Raw genomic sequence first — 20,721 nt, forward strand, 5'->3', positions numbered from 1 at the left:
TGGATCTATTATAGACAGACCAAGTATTGTTATAAAAAAAAAAAAAAATATTACAATTACACAAACAAAAGTAGGTAAGGACATTGCTGACAATAAAAACAATGATACAAAGTACCCAAAGTTACAATGGTATGTACACCCACTGCCCTAAGAACAAGCAGGCTAGTGGTGATGCATACAGGCGTTGACACCTTACATGTTACGGATAAGACAGTCCTTCTTCAGAGGTTAAGTCAAGTTGGGTACAGGGTTTCTATAATGCAAGAAATACCAAAAGATATTCCATATTCGTATTAAGGTAACTACTATACATAAAGGTACAAAAGTTTAATAAACTAAACACTATACATGGTTGTCCACAGTTTTAAATATACATGATACAGACAGAATAGCTATACTTACAAAGTCATACATATAGCAATGCATATGTCTGAAAAGCCAGTGGGAAAGATGGAAATCCCTTTGGAAGGCAAACTGGACAACTTCAACACTCAGGAAGATTTCTGGAGGGCCGAAATTATATGGCAACAAGTGCTCCACTACAAGGACTCGTAGCTAGGAAACATACGTTTCATGCTAATAGTGGGCCTGGCAAGCTGTATAAATCTAAATCCAAAAGAATGATGGAAATCAATAAGAATATCCATGAAGCTGCTCAGATTATTTGAGCAACAAATTAGAGCATTGATTTTCTCAACTACAAAAGGGAAGTATGAATAGAGGGTTACAATACCTGCAAATATACTGAAGTGAGTACAGCCAGCTTCCACCTTGCACTTCCTCGGCATATCGAGTGATTGCTTTAGGTGCAGGTATATAAGGCTACATGTGAGACAACCTAGCCAATCGCAAGAGTGATTGTGATAGCAGGAACAGCTGGACCCTGTCTGAGAGTGTCAGCACCCAAATGGATGCTGAACATATCGCAGCTAAGTCCCTCGGCATAACGCCGCGAGGCGCAAGCCCGCCCAAAAGGGCGGGGGTCACATCCCGCACGCGAGTGGCTGCCGTTTGCACTCCAGGAGTGGAGCGCAGAACGGAGGAACCAAAGGCAGGAAGCCAGGAACCAAAAGCCAAAATGGTCCACGGTGACCCCACAATGAAAGGAGGCGAGATGAGGGACCCGCGCGCAGAGCAAAAGGCGCCATTTGGCGATCCAGAAATTCCCCGGGGTCAAAGCAGAGCATCCAGTCTGTCGGAGTCCATCTTCCCCTAGCAAAAAGAAAGACAATAAAAACAATATTAGAGCGTGGTGACATCTAGTGGAAATAGCGGAAAATTACACAGAAGGAAAATACCTAATAATAAAAACTAAACACCTGGTGTTAAACAAGCGCCAAAAATTGTAACAATGTGAAATAAGAGGTACATTCAAAGAAACTTAAAGTCTAGAAAGATGAAAATTCTGTTGACATTTATTGAAAGTGGGAAAAAATTCTGTGAGGAATCTAAGATCCAATTCACATACTCCTGACTCAAAACCTGCCAGATATGGTCTAAAATTAAATGCTTCATTAAGGCCCAGGGTTTTCGTAGCTTGCAAATGAAAAATCCATCTTAGTTCACTTTGCAAAAGTGATTTGTTGAAGTCTCCCCCTCTGGGGTTGACATAAATAGCACAGCATCCAGTCTGTCGGATTCCATCTTCCCCTAGCAACATAATCGGTATATAGAGTCAGGTCCATAAATATTGGGACATACAGAGTGATGGGAAGAGAAGAGTATGGAGAAGGAAAGGAACTGCTCATGATCCAAAGCATACCACCTCATCAGTGAAACGTGGTGGTGGTAGAAAAAAAAAAAAAAAGGGGGAGGCACATATACAAACTGTTGTAATTACTACACCGTTCACCTGATTTGGATGTAAATACCCTCAAATTAAAGCTGAAAGTCTGCAGTTAAAGCACATCTTGTTTGTTTCATTTCAAATCCATTGTGGTGCTGTATAGAGCCAAAAAGATTAGAATTGTGTCGATGTCCCAATATTTATGGACCTGACTGTAGTTCCTATTAAAAGGTATATTGAGGACTTCATAAAAACGTGAAAATAACGTGTTGCGGTGTCCATACTCAGGTGCTCCCCACCCTCAGGCAATGGCTGCTCACCTTAGAGCGTGTGACCTCGCAATTAAGTTCAGTCAAACACGCATATGAATCACCTCAGGGATTCTAATTTAGCTGTATGGATCCAGACTGCTGACCGATGCTGTATCCTCATATACAAAACAGTAGAAAGAGACTCCATAGAGTGATACTGTTTAACACAATTTTATTGTACAAACAAAAAAGCCCCAGTACAGGGTACTCACAGGGGTTAGGTGCATTAAGTACACCAATCTGTAATGTGCCTTAAAACACTGGGTTTTGGTTGAGGTCGTATGTCTGTTCTCTGTGGAGCAGACCAGCTGATTCCTGCACTGTCCTGTCCCCTCCCCTACATGTGAAGGTACAAGGGAAATTCGTATCTTCCTCAGTGGGATGTACCCTGTACTGGGGCTTTTTTGTTTGTACAATAAAATTGTGTTACACTGTGATAACATTTATCACGTGTATCAGCTTTTCCTCTACTCGTGCTGACAGACGCGAGTAGAGGAGAGCCGATCGGCTGCTCTCCAGTCAGGGGGAGGGTCTGCACGGATTATCAATGCAGCCCCCTCAAGGATGCCCAGCCAGGACCACCAGGGATGCCCATCCATGGCCAGCAAGGATACCCAACTAGGGGTGCAACGGATCAAAAAACTCACGTATCGGATCGATCCTCTGATCAGAGTCACGGATCGGATCATTTTCGGACCAGTAAAAAAAAAAAACACAAATCTTGTTACACCCACCAGAGTTTTAGACTTAACAGCTATTTTCAGCAAAACGGAGCTTATACGCATAAGTACAGTATTTGTAGATTGGACTGACTGTTTAGAAGTTACATTTTAAAAGCAACAGCAAACCTGCTGACCTTACATGGTTGCTAATGTGACAAAACACCTCTGATTTTCACATTTAATGTTAAATGTGAAAATCAGAGGTGTTCTGTCACATTAGCAACCATGTAAGGTCAGCAGGTTTGCTGTTGCTTTTAAAATGTAACATCTAAACAGTCAGTCCGATCTACAAATACTGTATTTATGCATATAAGCTCCATTTTGTTGAAAATAGCTGTTAAATCTAAAACTCCGGTGGGTGTAACAAGATGTCTGCTTGCCCCCTTTTCACGCTCTCATTACAGTACTGTGCAGGAGTGTGGGGTGTAGCAAGATGGCGGCGACGAAACGTCACTTCCTGACGAGACAGCGGCCGCCGCCGGGTGTACCAAGATGGCCACCGCTCCGGAGCCAGGCCGAAGCCGCTGCCTTTCCTATGGCCGAGGCCGCAGAGTGCTCCGCAGATCGCAGGTGTGCCGATCCGCGGAGGTTGACCCGTACGGATCATGGATCGGTGACGATCCGTTGCACCCCTAATACCCACCCATGGCCACCAGGTAAGCCCAGTAGAGCCCACCAGGGATGGCAATCATTGCCCATTAGTGATGGCACGCTGTGCCCATCAGTGATGCCTGCCAGTGCCTCTGATCAGTGCTGCCTATATGTGCCCTCTAGTGCCACCTATGAGTACCCATCAGTGCCGCCTCATCAGTGCCAATCAGTACTGCTTCATCAGTGCCCGTCAGTGCAGCCTCATCAGTGCCCGTCAGTGAAGGAGAAAATACTTAATAAAAAAAGTTTTGTAACAGAAACGAAGAAAACCTTTTTTTTTTCTTAAAAATGTTAGTTCTTTTTTTATTTGTAGCGCAAAAAATAAAAACCCCAGAAGTGATTAAATACCACCAAAAGAAAGCTCTATTTGTTGGGGAAAAAAATGATAAACATTATCAGGATAATCAAACATTTTTTTGTTTGGGTACAGCGTCGCGTGACCGCGCAATTGTCATTCAAAATGTAATAGCACTGAAAGCTGAAAATTGGTCTGGGCTGGAAGATGTATAGGTGCCCTGTATTGAAGTGGTTAAAGGAGCTGCAGGAATATCTGGCAAGTATTGGCTGTGTGGTACACGTGGCAACAATCTCCCGTATTCTTCATATGTCTGGGCTATGGAGTAGAGTGGCAAGACGGAAGCCTTTTCTTACGAAAAAACATTCAAGCCCGGCTAAATTTTGCCAAAACACATCTGAAGTCTCCCAAAAGCATGTGGGAAAACGTGTTATGGTCTGATGAAACCAAGGTTGAAGTTTTTGGCCATAGTTCCAAAAGATAGGTTTGGCGCAAAAACAACACTGCATATCACCAAAAGAACACCATACACACAGTGAATCATGGTGGTGGAAGCATCATGCTTTAGGGCTGTTTTTCTTCAGCTGAAACGGGCCTTAGTCAAGGTAGAGGGAATTATGAACAGTTCCAAATACCAGTCAATATTGGCACAAAACCTTAAGGCTGCATTCACACTTCAGCGTTTTGAATCGCGGTCAGATTTGCCACAAATCTGCCTGCGATTTGAAAGCACTGATGTGTGAATGGCAAATCGCGGCACTCGCATTTGACATGCCATTCATTTGAATGACACCTCAAATTGCGCCGCGGGTCTGGCGCGATAAATCGCGCCGCAATACTGAACTTTTTTTGGCGACATGCTTTCCGTGATGCTTGTTGCCACGCGATTTATCATGCTACAATCCCGCGCCGCGATTTGAGGTGTTATTCAAATGACTGGCATGTCAAATGAGAGTCCCGCGATTTGCCATTCTCACATCAGCGCTTTCAAATCACAGGCAGATTTACGGCAAATCTGCCCGCAATTCAAACCGCTGAAGTGTGAATGCAGCCTCAGGCTTCTGCTAGAAAGCTAAATATGAAGAGGAACTTCATCTTTCAGCATGACAAAGACCCAAAGCATACAAATCAACAAAGAAATGGCTTCACCAGAAGAAGATAAATGTTTTAGAATGGCCCAGACCTGAATCCCATTGAAAATCTGTGGGGTGATCTGAAGAGGGCTGTGCACAGGAGATGCCCTCACAATCTGACAGATTTGGAGTGTTTTTGCAAAGAAGAGTGGGTAAATATTGCCAAGTCAAGATGTGCCACGCTGATAGACTCATACCCAAAAAGACTGAGGGCTTTAACCACTAGACATCCGCGCTATGGCCGAATGACGGCCACAGCGCGGACCTGCATTCCCGGGAGGCCATCATACGACGGCCTCCCCTGTGCACGCTCCCTGCGGGCTTCCTGCCCCCACCGGGCGCGCTGTGGTCACCGAGTCACTGGGACTCGGCTGATCACCGATCCGAGTAAGGGGCCGGTCCCGGCCCCCTACCATGTGATCAGCTGTCAGCCAATGACAGCTGATCACATGATGTAAACAAAAGATCGGTAATCGTTTTTTTTTTTTTACTCACGCTGACAGCGCGAGTAGAAAAAAAAGCCGATCACCGGCTGAGATGTCAGGAACATCGGTCCCCAAGTGGAAGAGGCACATCTGCCTCATCAGTGCCACCTAAAAGTGCCACCTAACACTGCCCACAGTGCCACCTAACAGTGCCAACAAGTGCCACCTATCAATGCCCACCTGTAGTGCCAATCAGTGCCACCTGCCAGTGCTGCCCATCACTGCCACCCATCAGTGCCCATCACTGCCACCCATCAGTGCCCATCACTGCCGCCTCATCAGCGTACATCAATGAAGGAAAAAATTACCCGTTTTAAATTTTTTATAACAAAATATAAAAAAAAAACATTTTATTTTTTAAAAATTCAGTTTTTTACATTTTTTTAACAAAAAGTAAAAACCGCAGAGGTGATCAAATACCACCAAAAGAAAGCTCTATTTGTGGTGAAAAAATGATAAAAATTTCATTTGGGTACAGTGTTGTATGACTGCGCAATTGTCATTCAAAGTGCGTCAGCGCTGAAAGCTGAAAATTGGTCTGGACAGGAGGGGGGTTTAAGTGCCCTGTAAGCAAGTGGTTAATAAAAACAAAAAGGTGCTTAGACAAAGTATTAGTTTAAGGGTGTGCACACTTATGCAACCATATTATTTCAGTTTGTTGTTCAACTAAGTTGTACAGTTTATAGGTCACATTAAAAGGTGGAAAAGGTTCTGAAATTATTTATCTTTGTCTCATTTTTTTACATCACAGAAACCTGACATTTTAACAGGCGCATGTAGACTTTTTGTATCCACTGTAATTAAGGATAAAAAGGTAAAAACAAACTGGATATATACCCAGTGAAGTGACTGGCCTCAGGTGATACACAGAAATGAAAAATTATGCTACATAAGTTGCACCTGTCTATTTACAGCCACCTTTCACCTAGATCCATTCAAAGTGCAGAATTTACACAGGATTTCTCAGTTTTGCAAAGCAGGGGGTGGGGAGCTGAAGTTATATCAGTGAGAACTCAGAGCGGATTGGAGGGAAAGGACCCCCCTTCATACAGCACACAGGAACAGAGCTGAGGCTGTCAATCACAGACTGTGTCCTCCCCTGCCACCTTTTTTTCTCTTGGTATCAGAAAAACTCATCAGTAGTGACTCATGCTGATAGCAGAAGAACAAAGCAGCAGACTAAAATGATAGTGCTCTGGATAAGCACACACACACTACAGAAAGAATTATGGCTTGTTCATATTTCATGTCTGAGGTTTACAACCACTTTATTCCTACAAGACAGGACACAGGCTGGATAGTCATAGAGCCTGGGACATCACCAAGCAATGAATAAGAAGGGTGGACAACAACTAGGCAAATAGAACTCTGCCAAACGGGTGCATAAGAGCATGGGGGTGAGAAATCTTCCACGATTTCCTGTAGCATCACTACTACGGCTCACTACAGGCATTGCACAAAGTGCCTAGGAGAGCACCCACACAAAACATTACATTACAGGCTGTCCCTATCACTTCATTCATGAAGTGTAGTGTGTGAGTGTGTGTGTGCGTGTGGGGGGATTGTTGGGTGCCCAGATGTTTTGCCAGTTGCCAATCACCTGAAGGTACCAGCCCTAGCCTTTCAGTCACTTCCTGTCTACATGCACACAATCCAGCATTGAAGTGGCCTTTTGATGGTGACAACATTGGTCATCCCTGCACAATGAGTGTGAACATTTAGCCTTCAACAGGGATGTATGTGACAGGATGACAACTGATTAATTGAATTAGGAGACCGTCACCTCAGAAAAGGAAGTGCATGAACAAGCACCTCATGACAGGATTACCAGGTGTTCTTTTAAAACTATGATTGATATACCACCAAAAGTTTATGCAAAAAAAAAAAAAAAAAAAAGGAAGAAGTATACAATACAGTTACAATAACAAAACAATTCAATACAAGAGGGATCAAGGGGCTCCTGTTTGGACTGACCTGCCTCCTGCCTGATTTCCAGGCTAATACCTAAAACTGTGTGGGCTGCTGGATGAGGCTAAAACTGAATTAACCACACCATTTTTTAAGGGGGTGGTGTAACATTTTTAGTACCTGTTACTAGGAGCTGATTTGGGTCAGAAATTCTACAAAAGGCATCCCAAGACCTATTCATCTGTCTATAACCCTAAGACAGAAGTTGGAAGGACAATGACAAGGTTACAAATCACATTGTGGGAAAAAGTGGGTCACATCTGGCAACTAATGCAGCAATAGTATCAACTTAAGTCAGGCTGCATTTTTCCTTCTTTCAAAAAGTTTGAAAAAAAAAAGTAAACAATGCGATGCATTGTAACAATGCAATTCACACCACACATTTCACATTTTTAGAGTGCCAGCTAATGTGAATGAGCCCTTATTCTTCTCCAGTGATCAGACTGCAACACTGTAATTTTGTAGCAGGCCGTAAAGTGAGAGGCTATAGCACAGGGCTGGCCTTTGCCATCTACGAACAGGACCTACAAAGGCACCAAGCTATACATCATGATTGTGTCATCTCCAACCCAGCACTTGTGTTTAGGAAATTGATGTGGATACTAGATAATGCCTAAATAATGCCATTTGGAAGAAAAAAGCAGATGTAGAAAAGCAGATCAAGGCATTATCTAAACATGAATCTTTAAAGAACGTGCGGTCTTTAAAAATGTAATAGATATTAACCCTTTCATGACTAAGCCTATTTTTGAAATTTGGTGTTTACAAGTTAAAATCCCTATTTTTTGCTAGAAAATTACTTAGAACCCCCAAACATTATATATATATTTTTAGCAGAGAATCTAGACAATAAAATGGAGATTGTTTAATGTGAAAGATGATGTTACGCTGAGTAAATAGATACCAAACATGTCACGCTTCGTTCCAGCCTGCCCCCAGCCGCCGGAGGCGTCTGATTGGTCATCGGGCCTCCCAATGGAACGGGAGGCCCGGTAAGAGCGGCGCCCCTCTGGTATAACAGCCGAGCGGCTTTTAGCCGCATCGGTTGTTATACCAGGAAAGCCGATCGCCCGCTGTAAAAAACGGTACCGGGATGATGCCTGCAGCTGCGGGCATCATCCCGGTACCGTTCCCGGTATAACCCCGGAAAGCCGAGTACGCACATCTGCGTACGCTCGGAGGGAAGGGGTTAAACAAGTTTACAGTTAGCTCTCTTTGGATACAAAAAGTAAATACAGTACATGAATCACATCCACATAGCAAATCACAGACAAGGAGAAATCATTTGAAAACCACAGTACCTCATAGGTAGCTAGGAAATCACTTAGTCTTCCTACAGTAGAAACATACAAAACAGGACTCATCACTCGTCGAACAAACTTCTCAATATATGCTGCTGTCAGTGGTCCTTTATATTCAATTGGTCCAAAACTGCAACAATAAATACATTTTTTATTTTATTGGAGAAAAATGTAAATGTTTGTAGAAATGTAGCACTATGCAAGTAAAACTAGAGCTAACAAGCATAGAGGATATTGTTCACATCTACGCACTGCAAAAAAATGAACCATTTAAATTTTTACATGCATCTTAGTGTTTTCGGGTGCACTTAAGTCTATGGAAGAACATGAGTGTACATATTTCATGAGTTTTTACAAGCATTTTCAACTTGCTGTAGGTGGACACAAGGCAGCTTGTCATCCCATGGTCGCAAGCACCTTCCCTGGATAGCTACTATGTGTTCAGCCACAACGAAGACAGACACAGTTGCTGCGGCAGCCACAAACAGGGGTGTAAAATCAGCCATGTTTCCTTAAAGCAGTATTAACCCTAAACTGTGGTGGATGCATTTGTTTTTCTTTTTTTAGGCTTCTTTCCCTGTTTTCACCTGGTGATCCGGTCAGTAACACACCTCCTGTAAAGGGCTTACACTCTGAATAAAGGAGCACAGGGGCACCTTTGGAAAGCAGCATGGTTAATGCTGAATGTACTAATCTGTGTGTGTATTATCCGAGAAGTCAATCAAAGTTGCAGCTGTGCTGGCAAAGTTCTAATACTGACAATCTAAAAAGCACAAGTTAGTATTTGCATTAAGCTCCTAAAAAACTGAGAGCTGGCCGAAAGGAAACTATTTAAAAGAGGCGTTCCCATTAAAAAAAATAAATAAATAAATAAAAGTCAGCAGCTACAAATACTGCAGCTGCTGACTTTTAACTGGACACTTACCTGTCCCAGGGTCCAGCGATGCGGGGGATCGAAGCAGCTCGTCTCCCCCTCCGTTCGGCGGCGCCAGCATTGCAACTGTGGGCACCGGGCTGTGGCTTCACAGCCGGGCACCCACTGCGCATTCGCGAGCGGCGCCGCGCGCCGTGATTGGCCGCTCAGTCATCTGGGACCTGTAATGGGTCCCAGATGATTGACAAGAGGGAGGGAGCAGAACTGAGCCGAGCAGAACTGAGCCCTTCATGTGCCAAGGGGAAGTGATGTCACCAGCTCAGGCACTGAAAGAGGCAGACTACGAGGGACTCCCTAGCAACAGGCATTTAGAGGTAAGTTAAAAAAAAAAAAATTCCAAATTTTTTTTTTTTTTTTAGGCACATTCATGCATTTTTTTTTTTTTTTTAAAGATGTGAAAAGTTTTCTGAAACTAAGGCTGGCCATGCATTATACAATTTTCCTTTAGATTTACCAAAACCATATGATGAGGTCAAACCTAAACACTTTCATTGTGTATGCAATCAGGCAGGCCCTTGCACTACATAGTTGAAGGTAAATCTAAAGAAAATTGAATAAGAAAATTGTATAGTGTATGGCCAGCCTAAAGGGGGGTGACCTGAAACTGAAAAATGGATTAACCAGGTGTTGAATGTACTCAGGAACTGGTATTCAGAAAGAATGTTTTGTGCAACATCTACTTAGTGATATGTAACCAATCCACTCCAACAAAAGCCCCTGTAAAAACGAATTAGTGAATCAGCACTCAGCACACATTCAAATTTCCCTTATAAACCTACAAAATGTAGAAACTGAATGGTAAGTGTAGCGTTATATACAGTGAGGAAAAAAAAAGTATTTGCTTCCCTGCTGATTTTATACGTTTGCCCCCTGACAAAGAAATGATCAGTCTATAATTTTAATAGTAGGTTCATTTTAACAGTGAGACACAGAAAAACAGCAAAAATATCCAGAAAAATGCATTTAAAAAAAAGTTCTAAATTGATTTGTATTTTAATGGAGCGAAATAAGTATTTGATCCCCTATCAAGGCTTGTTTTTTTTCCTATAAAAATAACAAACATGTTATACTTACCTGCTCTGTTGCAGTGGATTTGCAGAAAGCAGCCCGGATCCTCCTCTTCTTGGGTCCCTCTTCTGTACTCCTGGCCCCTCCCTCCTGTTCAGTGCCCCCACAGCAAGCAGCTTTCTATGGGGGCACCTGAGCCGAGTCACAGCTCCCTGTGTCCATTCAGACACGCAGCCCCGACCCGGCCACCTCTCTCCCCTAATTGGCTAGCGGACATTGATTGACAGCAGCAGCCAATGGCACTGCTGCTTTGTCTCAGCCAATCAGGAGGGAGAATCTTGGACAGCTGAAACACTCGTGGACATTGCTGGACAGAAAGGAACCTCAGGTAAGCATTGGGGGGCTGCTGCACACAGAAGGCTTTTTAGCTTAATGCATTAAGATAAAAAACCTTATGTCTTTACAACCACTTTAAAGGGAGTGCGCCTAATCTCAGCTTTTTACCTGTATAAAAGACACCTGTCCACAGAAGCAATCAATCAGATTCCAATCTCTCCACCATGGCCAAGACCAAAGAGCTGTTCAAGGATATCACGGACAAGATTCTTGACCTACACAAGGCTGGAATGAGCTACAAGACCATCGCCAAGCAGCTTGCTGAGAGGGTGACAACAGTTGGTGTGATTATTTGCAAATGGAAAAAAAAAAAAAAAAACACACAAAATAACTGCCAACCTCCCTCAGTCTGGGGCTCCATGCAAGGTCTCACCTCGTGGCATTTCAATGATCATGAGAATAGTGAGGAATTAGCCCAGAACTACACGGGAGAATCTTGTCAATGATCTCAAGGCAGCTGGGACCATAGTCACCAAGAAAACAATTGGAAACGCACTACGCCGTGAAGGACTGAAATCCCGTAGCACCTGCAAGGACCCCTTGCTCAAGAAAGCACATGTACAGGCCCATCTGAAGTTTGCTAATGAACATCTAAATGATTCAGAGGAGAACTGGGTGAAAGTGTTGTGGTCAGATGCTCTTTGGCATCATCTCAACTCGCCGTGTTTGGAGGAGGAGGAATGACCCCAAGAACACCACCCCCACCGTCAAACACGGAGGTGGAAACAATATGCTTTGGGGGTGTTTTTCTGCTAAGGGGACAGGATAACTTCAATGCATCAAAGGGACAATGGACAGGCCATGTACCATCAAATTTTGAGTGAAAACCTCCTTCCCACAGACAGGGCATTAAAAATGGTCATGGATGGGTATTCCATTTCCAGCATGACGATGACCCAAAACACACCAAGGCAACAAAGGAGTCGCTCAAAAAGCACATTAAGGTCCCGGAGTTGCCTAGCCAGTCTCCAGACGTTAATCCCATGGAAAATATGTGGCAGGAGCTGAAGGTTTGCGTTACCAAAGCCAGCCTCGAAACCTAATGACTTGGAGAGGATCTGCAAAGAGGAGTGGGACAAAATCCCTCCTGAGATGTGTGCAAACCTGGTGGCCAACTACAAGAAACATCTGACCTCTGATTGCCAACAAGGGTTTTGCCATCAAGTACTAAGTCATGTTTTGCGAAGGTTTCAAATACTTATTTCACTCATTAAAATGCAAATCACCAAATTACCATTATCACTGAAAGTAAAAGAAAATCCTAAATTTTTGGTTGTCTCCAGTAATAGAGGGGAAATCTTCCAATGGGGACACTAGTTCTGGTGACCTGGGCATCCCCAAAGGATTCCCCTAATTTGCAGGGATTTTCTCTCACTTCTTGTTTTGGCTATGAAATAGGAAGTAAAGGGAAATCTCCCCAATGGGCACAGATGGCAAAAATAAACCTTACAGGAGTTAAAACCCTACCTAATTCTATACAAAAGAATAAATTCACCTTTTAAAAAAAAAATACATACACATATTTTGTGATCAGTGGATCACGGATGCAATGTGAGTCTTCTACAGACAAGCCCTGCAGCTTTCAGCCTGTACCTCTGATATGGGCTGCAGGGCTTGCGAATGAACTACAAGAGCGTTCAGCAGTGCCCCTGCAGTCCATTCAGAACTACATGCAGTCAGCCACAATGGCTGACGGTAGTTGTAATCTATCCAATCACTGTAAACTGTGAATGAATAACGCAGCCGAGTGGGCGGAGGCACGTGGTTTCTCAATTGTGACAGCAGGTGTGGGGAGAAGATCAGTCACCCACTGTCACACTGAGGCGGGGAGGGGGGAGAGAGGATGCAGGAGCTGGAACATGTTCTATGTTCCAAAGAGTGAACTTTCCATTTAAAGTGTAGTCAAAAATCTTCTTTTTAATTTTAGATGGGGAAGGGCTGGAACAAATGTAGGGTCTTTACTGCTATTCAGGGCTTAAAGTGAGACATTTACCTTTGCTTCCAGTCCTGCACACCGCATTTTACAAGGCAGAAAGTGAGAGGGAACCATACAAGAGCAACCTCAGATAAATCAGAATTACTTTTTTTAGTAGAATAAGTTAAGACTACAACCCCATCTGATTGTTTGTTTTTCTGGTCTGTGTCCCCATTGATGATTCTTTTCCCCTGATAAAACTTCTTCTCAGGACAGAAGGTAAAGGAAAATCTTTCTAATGGAGGCCCAGCTTGATGGAACAAGCTAGATGGGGGTTGAGCCTTTCCCGCACCACATTACAATTTGTCAATATAAAAATGAATGACACCCCAAATACAGGTCACAAATTCAGTATGTTTGCATGCACTGGATCACATGGTACAAAATGACCATGTGATCCGGTTCGGTGTGGCTCAGGTGCCTGAGCTTCTTTGGTGCGATTCAAAATGAATGGGCTCAAATCGCACCAAAATGAATCGCATAGGAACGTGGTGTGGTTCCTGGGCAATTCACATGTGGTGTACAGTGTTAAAGCGGGGGTTCACCCACACCGCCAAAAAAAAAAAATATTAAAAGCCAGCAGCTACAAATACTGCAGCTGCTGACTTTTAATACATTGCCACTTACCTGTCTCGGGGTCCAGCGATGTCGGCAGGGGATGCCGAGAACCCGCTCGGTTCTCGGCAGCTGCCGCCGCCATCCTAGGTGAGGGAATCAGGAAGTGAAGCGTTGCGGCTTCACTTCCCGGTTACCTACTGCACATGCGCGAATCGCGCTGCGCGTCCCTAGTGGTCCCCGCTCTCTGCTGGGAGCTGTGTGTTCCCAGCAGACAGCGCGGTCGGGACAGGAAGAAGCATAGACTCCCATGGGAGTCTATGCCGGAAGTAGCTGCAAATACCTGTCTTTGACAGGTATCTGCACCCCCCTCCCCCCTGAAAGGTGCCAAATGTGACACCGGAGGGGGGGAGGGTTCCGAAAAGCGGAGGTTCCATTTTTGTGTGGAACTCCGCTTTAACTCAGCCTAAAACTAATTTTTTGGCTTGACATACACTTTAAAAGTATTTTGATCAGCCAGTAGGGTGGGGATGAAAGCAATGTTCAGCCATAATCAAGGTAGATGGAGGAATTGTCCCCACAACAGGACACTGTATTCTAACACAGCACCCACTTTATGAAGAAGTGTCTTTAACCACTTTTGTACCAGGGCAATTGAGTTTTTCACAGAATAAAATCTGGGTTTTTTTGCTAGAAATTACTGATACAAAATTAATTTGGGCTATTGAAAAAGTACCTCATCCATATGAAATATGTAACAAAAAAAAAACTGGAAAAATTGTACTGTACTGGTACCAGAAAAAGGACTGCCACATGGGTAATATAAAAATATGAAAATTTAATATATACAAATATTACAAAAAAGAGAAAATTGTTAAAAACATGCATCAATGTGACAGAAAAAATACACCATTAATGAGAAGCCAAGGTGTCTATGCTAATGCCAAAGAGGTCGACACGTTTCACATAGTCGTTTCCTCAGGACCCCATTGATTTGGCAGGCAGAGATAATGGCGTGTCGTCACAGGGGCATAGCACAAGGATAGTGGAACATATAGTGCAGACAAGATAAGTAGTGTGGGGCAGTAGAATAACATATACAAATGTAGCCATGTCTACAGATGAAGAAAAAGGCACAGTATGGAAAAGACAGCATACATAGGGTCGTTACCCCAGATGTACAAGGTTATTGTCTAGATATCTGCAAATAGGGTGAAAGACCATATACCTTATTAGTATCATTTACTACTTCCCAAGATGGATAAGAAGGGGAGAGGAGAGAAAGGGCCCAGAATGGAAAGGCCCACCAGACATTGTATTCAGTCCTATAAATGAGGTATTACTTTGAAAAATCCAAACCAGATAGCGAAACCACCCCACAGTCTGCCTACAACAATGTGTCCACCAGCAGAATGCTGGTGGGCACATTATTGTAGGCAGACTGTGGGATGGCCTAACGTCTCCCCTGCACTTCACTGCAGCTAATCAAAACACATTTCATGCTTGATTACCTACTACCCTGGCTACAGTAATGAGGAAATGAGATCTCTGAAACTGGAAGTGACATAATACACATTGCCTAAAAATTCATTAGGTGCAGTGGGGATCAGGGAATAGATGTTCCCAATTCTCCTCTTGCTCTTAAAACTTCAGTAGTTCTCTAGAGTGGGCTCTCTGGAAGATCAGGACACCAAGGAACCACCACAGGGGTGCTGGCCTGGATCACTTTTACCTGAAAGCCAATCACCGGCTAAAAAAATTTGATACCAAATTCGCGGCCGCAACAGCAGCTGCAAGCTTGCTTTAACCCGTTAAATATCAGGAATTTGGTAGCCAAGGGGTCCGAATACCTTAGAAAGCTCTTGACAACATTATCAAAACTTCAGTGTATGAATGCAAAGTAGAAGATGATTCAAAAACCGAACAGCTCAACCCATGATTAAACCATTTTACAGTTCCAGATAAAAATGTTCCTGGAATTGTGTACTTACCTCTTATGGAACAGGTGAATTACAGGGAAATAGAAGAAGCTCTTTTGTTTCCTGCACTTTCCCTGGTGCCACCAGCAGTTGACAGCCACAAACAGTACCTGAGGGAACCAAAATAATCTTTAAACAAAGTCTGTTTAAACACTGTTTAGACTAATAAAACAATGTTAATCTTTCATGGCTTGTTGAACACACAATTTGACCATTCATAGTCTAAGCTGGAAAAACATCTGAAGCTCCTTTGTATTTAGCAACATCTCTATCTACCTCTATCCTCAGCAGCAATCACCTCCACTAGGCATTTCCAAAAGCTGCCAGATTGGCTCCTGGAATCTTCAAGGTAATGTCTAATTTACTTCTCTTACAAAGTCTTAAAAGAGAAAACATTATACTCGACCCAATGCTGCATCTGTCCCCTGCCGGCTCTGCAGTGAGAAACAAGCACCGCTGATCACTCAGGTCTCCCCACTGGACTGCGGGGGGGGGGCAGAAGAGGCTGGCTCAGGTTTTCAGCTGATCACTGGGAGGCTAGGCCAGGTGTCGGTCCAGGCATCTTTATCCCACTGTCCGCTGAAAACGGGACCACAGGATTGCAGAACAAGCTGCACTCTTGTGACCTACAGGAGAAGTATAGCCAAAAAAGCTTTGGCTATACTTGCCCTTTAATCTATATTTCTTGGATTCCTTGTTTATGGCACATCATTTCCGATGGGTTGACATCTGGACTATACCTTGACCCTTTCACAAAAAAATAGGATTACCTATAAAATCCTTTTCTTGGAGTACATCATGGGACACAGAGCCATAGTTATTAACTTAATGGGTATATAGGCACATTCAGGTGATGGACACTGGTATACCCAATACAGGAAATTCACTCCCTATATAACCACTCCTCCTACCAGGAGTACCTCAGTTTTGGTAGCAAAGCAATATACTTAAACCCCAAAAGAGGGGAGGGACCTCTGTGTCCCATGATGTACTCCAAGAAAAGGATTTTTACAGGTAAGCTGTTATAAAAATCCTATTTTCTTTATCATACATCATGGGACACAGAGCCATAGTTATTAACTTAATGGGACGTCCCATAGCAATGCTATTGAGGGGAGGGAGACACAACCCGTAGGGCACCCCCAGACGTGAGGACCTATGCTGCTGCCTGCAGCACACTGTGCCCAAAGGCGATATCCTCATACCTCCTTACATCTACTTGATAAAACTTGGTGAATTTATGTACTGAAGACCAAGTTGCGACCTTACAGATCTGAGCCATGGAGGCCTGGTGACGCAGTGATCAAGAAGCACTAACCGTCCTGTGGTAGAGTGCGCTTTGACTTGAAAAGGTGGAATCTTACCCCTTAAATCATAAGTCTGCATTATAACTTGCCAAATCCACTTAGCGACAGTATGGCTCTTTACAAGAAAGAGCAGCCAATTCCGAAACCCTCCTTGCTGAGGATATAGCAACCAAGAACACCGACTTCCTAGTCAGGAGAACTAAGGGAATATGTTGTACGGATTCGAATGCCTGTTTTTGTAACACTAACAAAACAAAGTTCAAGTCCCAAGGGTTCAAAGAAGGTTTGACTGGCGGATTAAGCCGCATCACCCCTTGCATAAAACCCCGGACTAAAGAATGTGAAGCAAGCGGTCTTTGAAATAAGACCGATAAAGCTGAGACTTGGCCTTTAATAGTACTCAAGGCCAATTTCATCTTTACCCCTAATTGTAGAAAGTCAAGAATTCTGCCTATGATATACTTCCGAGGGTGCCAACCCTTGGATTCCCACCAGGAAACCTAAGCCCTCCAGACTCTATAATAAATAGTTCTGGAAGCTGGCTTCCTTGCATTAATCAAGGTAGAGATAACTGACCCGGAAAGCCCACGTTTCTTCAGAATATGGGTTTCAATAGCCAAGCTGTTAAATTTAGCATTCGTAAGGTATGATGGAATATTGGCCCCTGTGAGAGTAGGTCTGGCCGTAGTGGAAGGGACCATGGATCCTCCACTGCCATCTTTACGATTTTTCTGCATACCAGGACCTTCTGGGCCACGCTGGGGCTACCAGAATTACTGGCTTTCTTTCCAGCTTGATCCTGCAAAGAAGTCGTGGTAGCAACTGAATAATAAATCAGTGAGAACTGATCCCACAGGGTTACCAATGCATCTGTTCTGCGTGTGAGTGGATCCCTTGTCCTGGACACAAAGTTGACTAACTTCATGTTGAATCTGGACGCCAGAAGATCTACGTCCAGAGTCCCCCATCTTTGGCAAACAGCCCGAAAGATGTCGGGGTGAAGGGACCATTCTCCCGGGAATAACTGCTGGCGACTCAAGTAGTCCGCCTGCCAATTCTCTACTCCCGGAATGAAGACTGCCAATAGGCACGGAACATTCCTTTCTGCCCAAGTTAGAATATGGTTCACCTCTGTCTGTGCCGCGAGACTCTTGGCGCCCCCTTGGTGATTGATATAGGCCACAGCTGTGGCATTGTCGGATTGGATCCTGACAGGACAATCCCGTATGCTGAAAGTCCACGCCTTTACAGCCAGACACACTGCCCGAATCTCTAGGATACTGATGGGCAAGGTTCTTTGGGCTCTTGACCACTGTCCCTGGACAGTTGTCTTCTCTAGTACTGCTCCCCAGCCTGAAAGGTAACAGGTCTGAAGGATTTTCCTTTCAGCAGATTCTGGGTTAGTAACCACCAACTAAGGCTTTGGGACACCCTTGGGGACAGCCGCAGTGGCAAGTCTAAAGCTTGAATTGTTTTGTTCCAAGCAGACAGGATACTGTTTTGCAACAGTCTCGAATGGAAATGGGCATAGGGAACCGCTTCGAATGAAGCCACCATCTTTCCTAGCAACCTCATGCAAAGGTGAATGGAGGGATCGCCTTTTGACCTGACCATCCGCACCATCTCTTTTATGGAGTTGATCTTTGCCTGAGGCAAGAACACCTTTTTTTGGGCTGTGTCTAGACCAAAGTACTCCAGCCTTTTTAGCGGTTTTAAGGAAGATTTCTCAAAGTTGAGAATCCAACCCAAACATTCCAGGTAACTGGTTGTAATGTGCACGCTTTGCTCCAAATGAGCCACGGACTGGTCTATAAGCAATAGATCGTCTACGTACACCAAGACTGTTATGCCCTGTGCCCTTAACCTGGCTAGAGGTGGGGCCAGGACTTTTGTAAACACCCAGGGGGCTGTAGCTAGCCCAAAGGGCAAGGCTACAAACTGGAAATGCTGCTGTTCTACCTTGAAATGCAGAAACCTTTGGTGAACGGGAAATATAGGAACATGCAGATATGCATCCTGGATGTCGATAGATGCCAGAAGTTCTCTTCCTTGTAGGATAGAAACCACTGACCATGCAAAAAGAGTGGATTTTCAGGAACTGATTTAGATCTAGAATGGGTCTGACATCTCCATTCGGTTTTGGTACTGTAAAGAGGTTTGAATAAAACCCCAAACCTTGCTCTTCTGTGGGGATTTGTATGATCACCCCCTGAGCCATTAATCGGTCTAGTGCCTGAAACAGAGATTGCCTTTTCCCTGGATCTTCGGGAACGTTTGACCTCAGAAAATGAGACGGTGGAAAGTCTCGAAATTCCAGCTTGTACCCCAGAGTTACCGTGGAGATGACCCATCTGTCCTGAAATTTCCCCTTGCCAGACTTCTGAAAACTGCAGAAGTCTTCCCCCCACTCTAGCGAGTGGGGGGTGCCTCTTCATAATGAGGCTTTAGAATTCTGTTTTGCAGGTTTTCGGCCCCAGGACTTCTTTTGAGCCTGGGCCTGACCCTGAGGTTTTCCTCTAGAGTCTGACGGCAGAGGCCGTCGCTACTGCCTAGAGGCGGAAGCCCCTGGCGCAGGAGAAAGAACCGTTTAAATGAAGGGCGTTTAAACTTTCTTTTGACTGGCAAGAGTACTTTTCCCACTAGAAATTGTTTGGATGTATTTGTCCAAATCATCCCCAAAAAAAGGGAAACCAGTCAGGAGCTTTTTGCATGGTGCTTCGGCTGACCAATTTTTTTAACCACAGGATTCTACGCATGTGTACTAGCACAAGCGTAAGCCGGGACGCCTGGTGAATAGAATCTTTAAATGGCATCTATGGCAAAGCATAATGCTTTTGGCAGTTCGGCTAAATTCCGGGCTTGTTGTGCAGGAACCTATTTAAGGGCCTGTCTAAATTGGTCCTTTAGGGATTGACAGACGCCTATTGCAGCGACTGCAGGCTGAGTAACGGCACCTGCCGAGAAAAAAGCGGATTTTAACAGGAATTCCAACCTCTTATCTGTTGGCTCCTTAAGCATTTGTGCATTGTCTACTGGACAAGTTAGACTTTTATTCACACTGGAAATCGCAGCGTCAACTGCTGGTACATTCCATTTTTTTGGTGAATTTCTCCTCCATGGGATAGAGAACTGAGAACGGAGGGAGAAAATGCTTATCCAGGTGATCTTATTCAGCATAAATAAGCTGTTCTAGTAATGCATGGACAGGAAACGCATGCAAAGGCTTTGAAAGTTTTAAGGAACCCAAGGAAGAAACCGAACTTTCAGCAGACTCTGTTAGGGGTAGCATGAAAGTGGAACGAACCATCCCCGTAAAAGAGATATAAGATATAACTTCTCAGATTGCGAGGCTGAAAAGGGTTCATCTACCGTTGTTTAATCCGCAGAGGAGTCATCGGTTTGTCTTTCCTCCTGATCGCCTGAGGGTAACATCTCATCCTGTGCCCACTGTTCCCTTTGCAAAGGGTCTAAGGTGAGGGAGGGGGATCTAACACGCTTCCTATCCATTTGAACGGAGGATGTGATTAAAGCCGCTAATCTTCCTTCTAGGCCCTGCAGGGTGGAGGAAAAGGCATCTTCAGTCACGTATACAGGGGCTGAGATGAGAGAAGCAGCTGCAACACCAATTTGTTCCAATGACTCACCCTAGCTTGCCATATCTGGTATTTCAGGCGATGATGACAGTGTGGAGACACGACTGGAGTTCCTAACACCAGGGGGTGAAATCTTTGGCTTTTTGGTGTCATTTTTAGTATGCATAGTCCTAAGCACAAAAGCAGAGGCACCATTTAATTGCACTAATTGCTGAACATAATCTGACAATATAATGCCACTATATAAGTTCAGCCTAGAGCTGGGATAAATGTCCTTCCCATATTAGGGATGCCACTTGCAGCCCTTACGTGCCCCACCGCT

General features: G+C 44.1%; 1 protein-coding gene across 2 annotated transcripts in view; it reads right to left on the reverse strand.

The window, feature by feature from the left end:
• TXNDC11 (thioredoxin domain containing 11) overlaps nt 1–20,721 on the reverse strand; it is a 213,315-nt gene that overhangs the window by 178,544 nt on the left and 14,050 nt on the right. Inside the window, exons 3-4 of one of the 2 annotated variants that reach the window (XM_073591072.1) lie at nt 15,512–15,609; nt 8,653–8,782 (exon numbers count right to left, since the gene is read on the reverse strand). In XM_073591072.1, coding sequence (XP_073447173.1) covers nt 8,653–8,782; nt 15,512–15,609 — 228 coding nt within the window. Of the gene's footprint in view, nt 1–8,652; nt 8,783–15,511; nt 15,610–20,721 lie in introns of those variants that run through there. The other variant, XM_073591073.1, reaches the window with a different exon arrangement.

The sequence above is a fragment of the Aquarana catesbeiana genome, linkage group LG06 (assembly GCF_042186555.1).
Source record: "Aquarana catesbeiana isolate 2022-GZ linkage group LG06, ASM4218655v1, whole genome shotgun sequence".
Taxonomy (NCBI): Eukaryota; Metazoa; Chordata; class Amphibia; order Anura; family Ranidae; genus Aquarana; species Aquarana catesbeiana.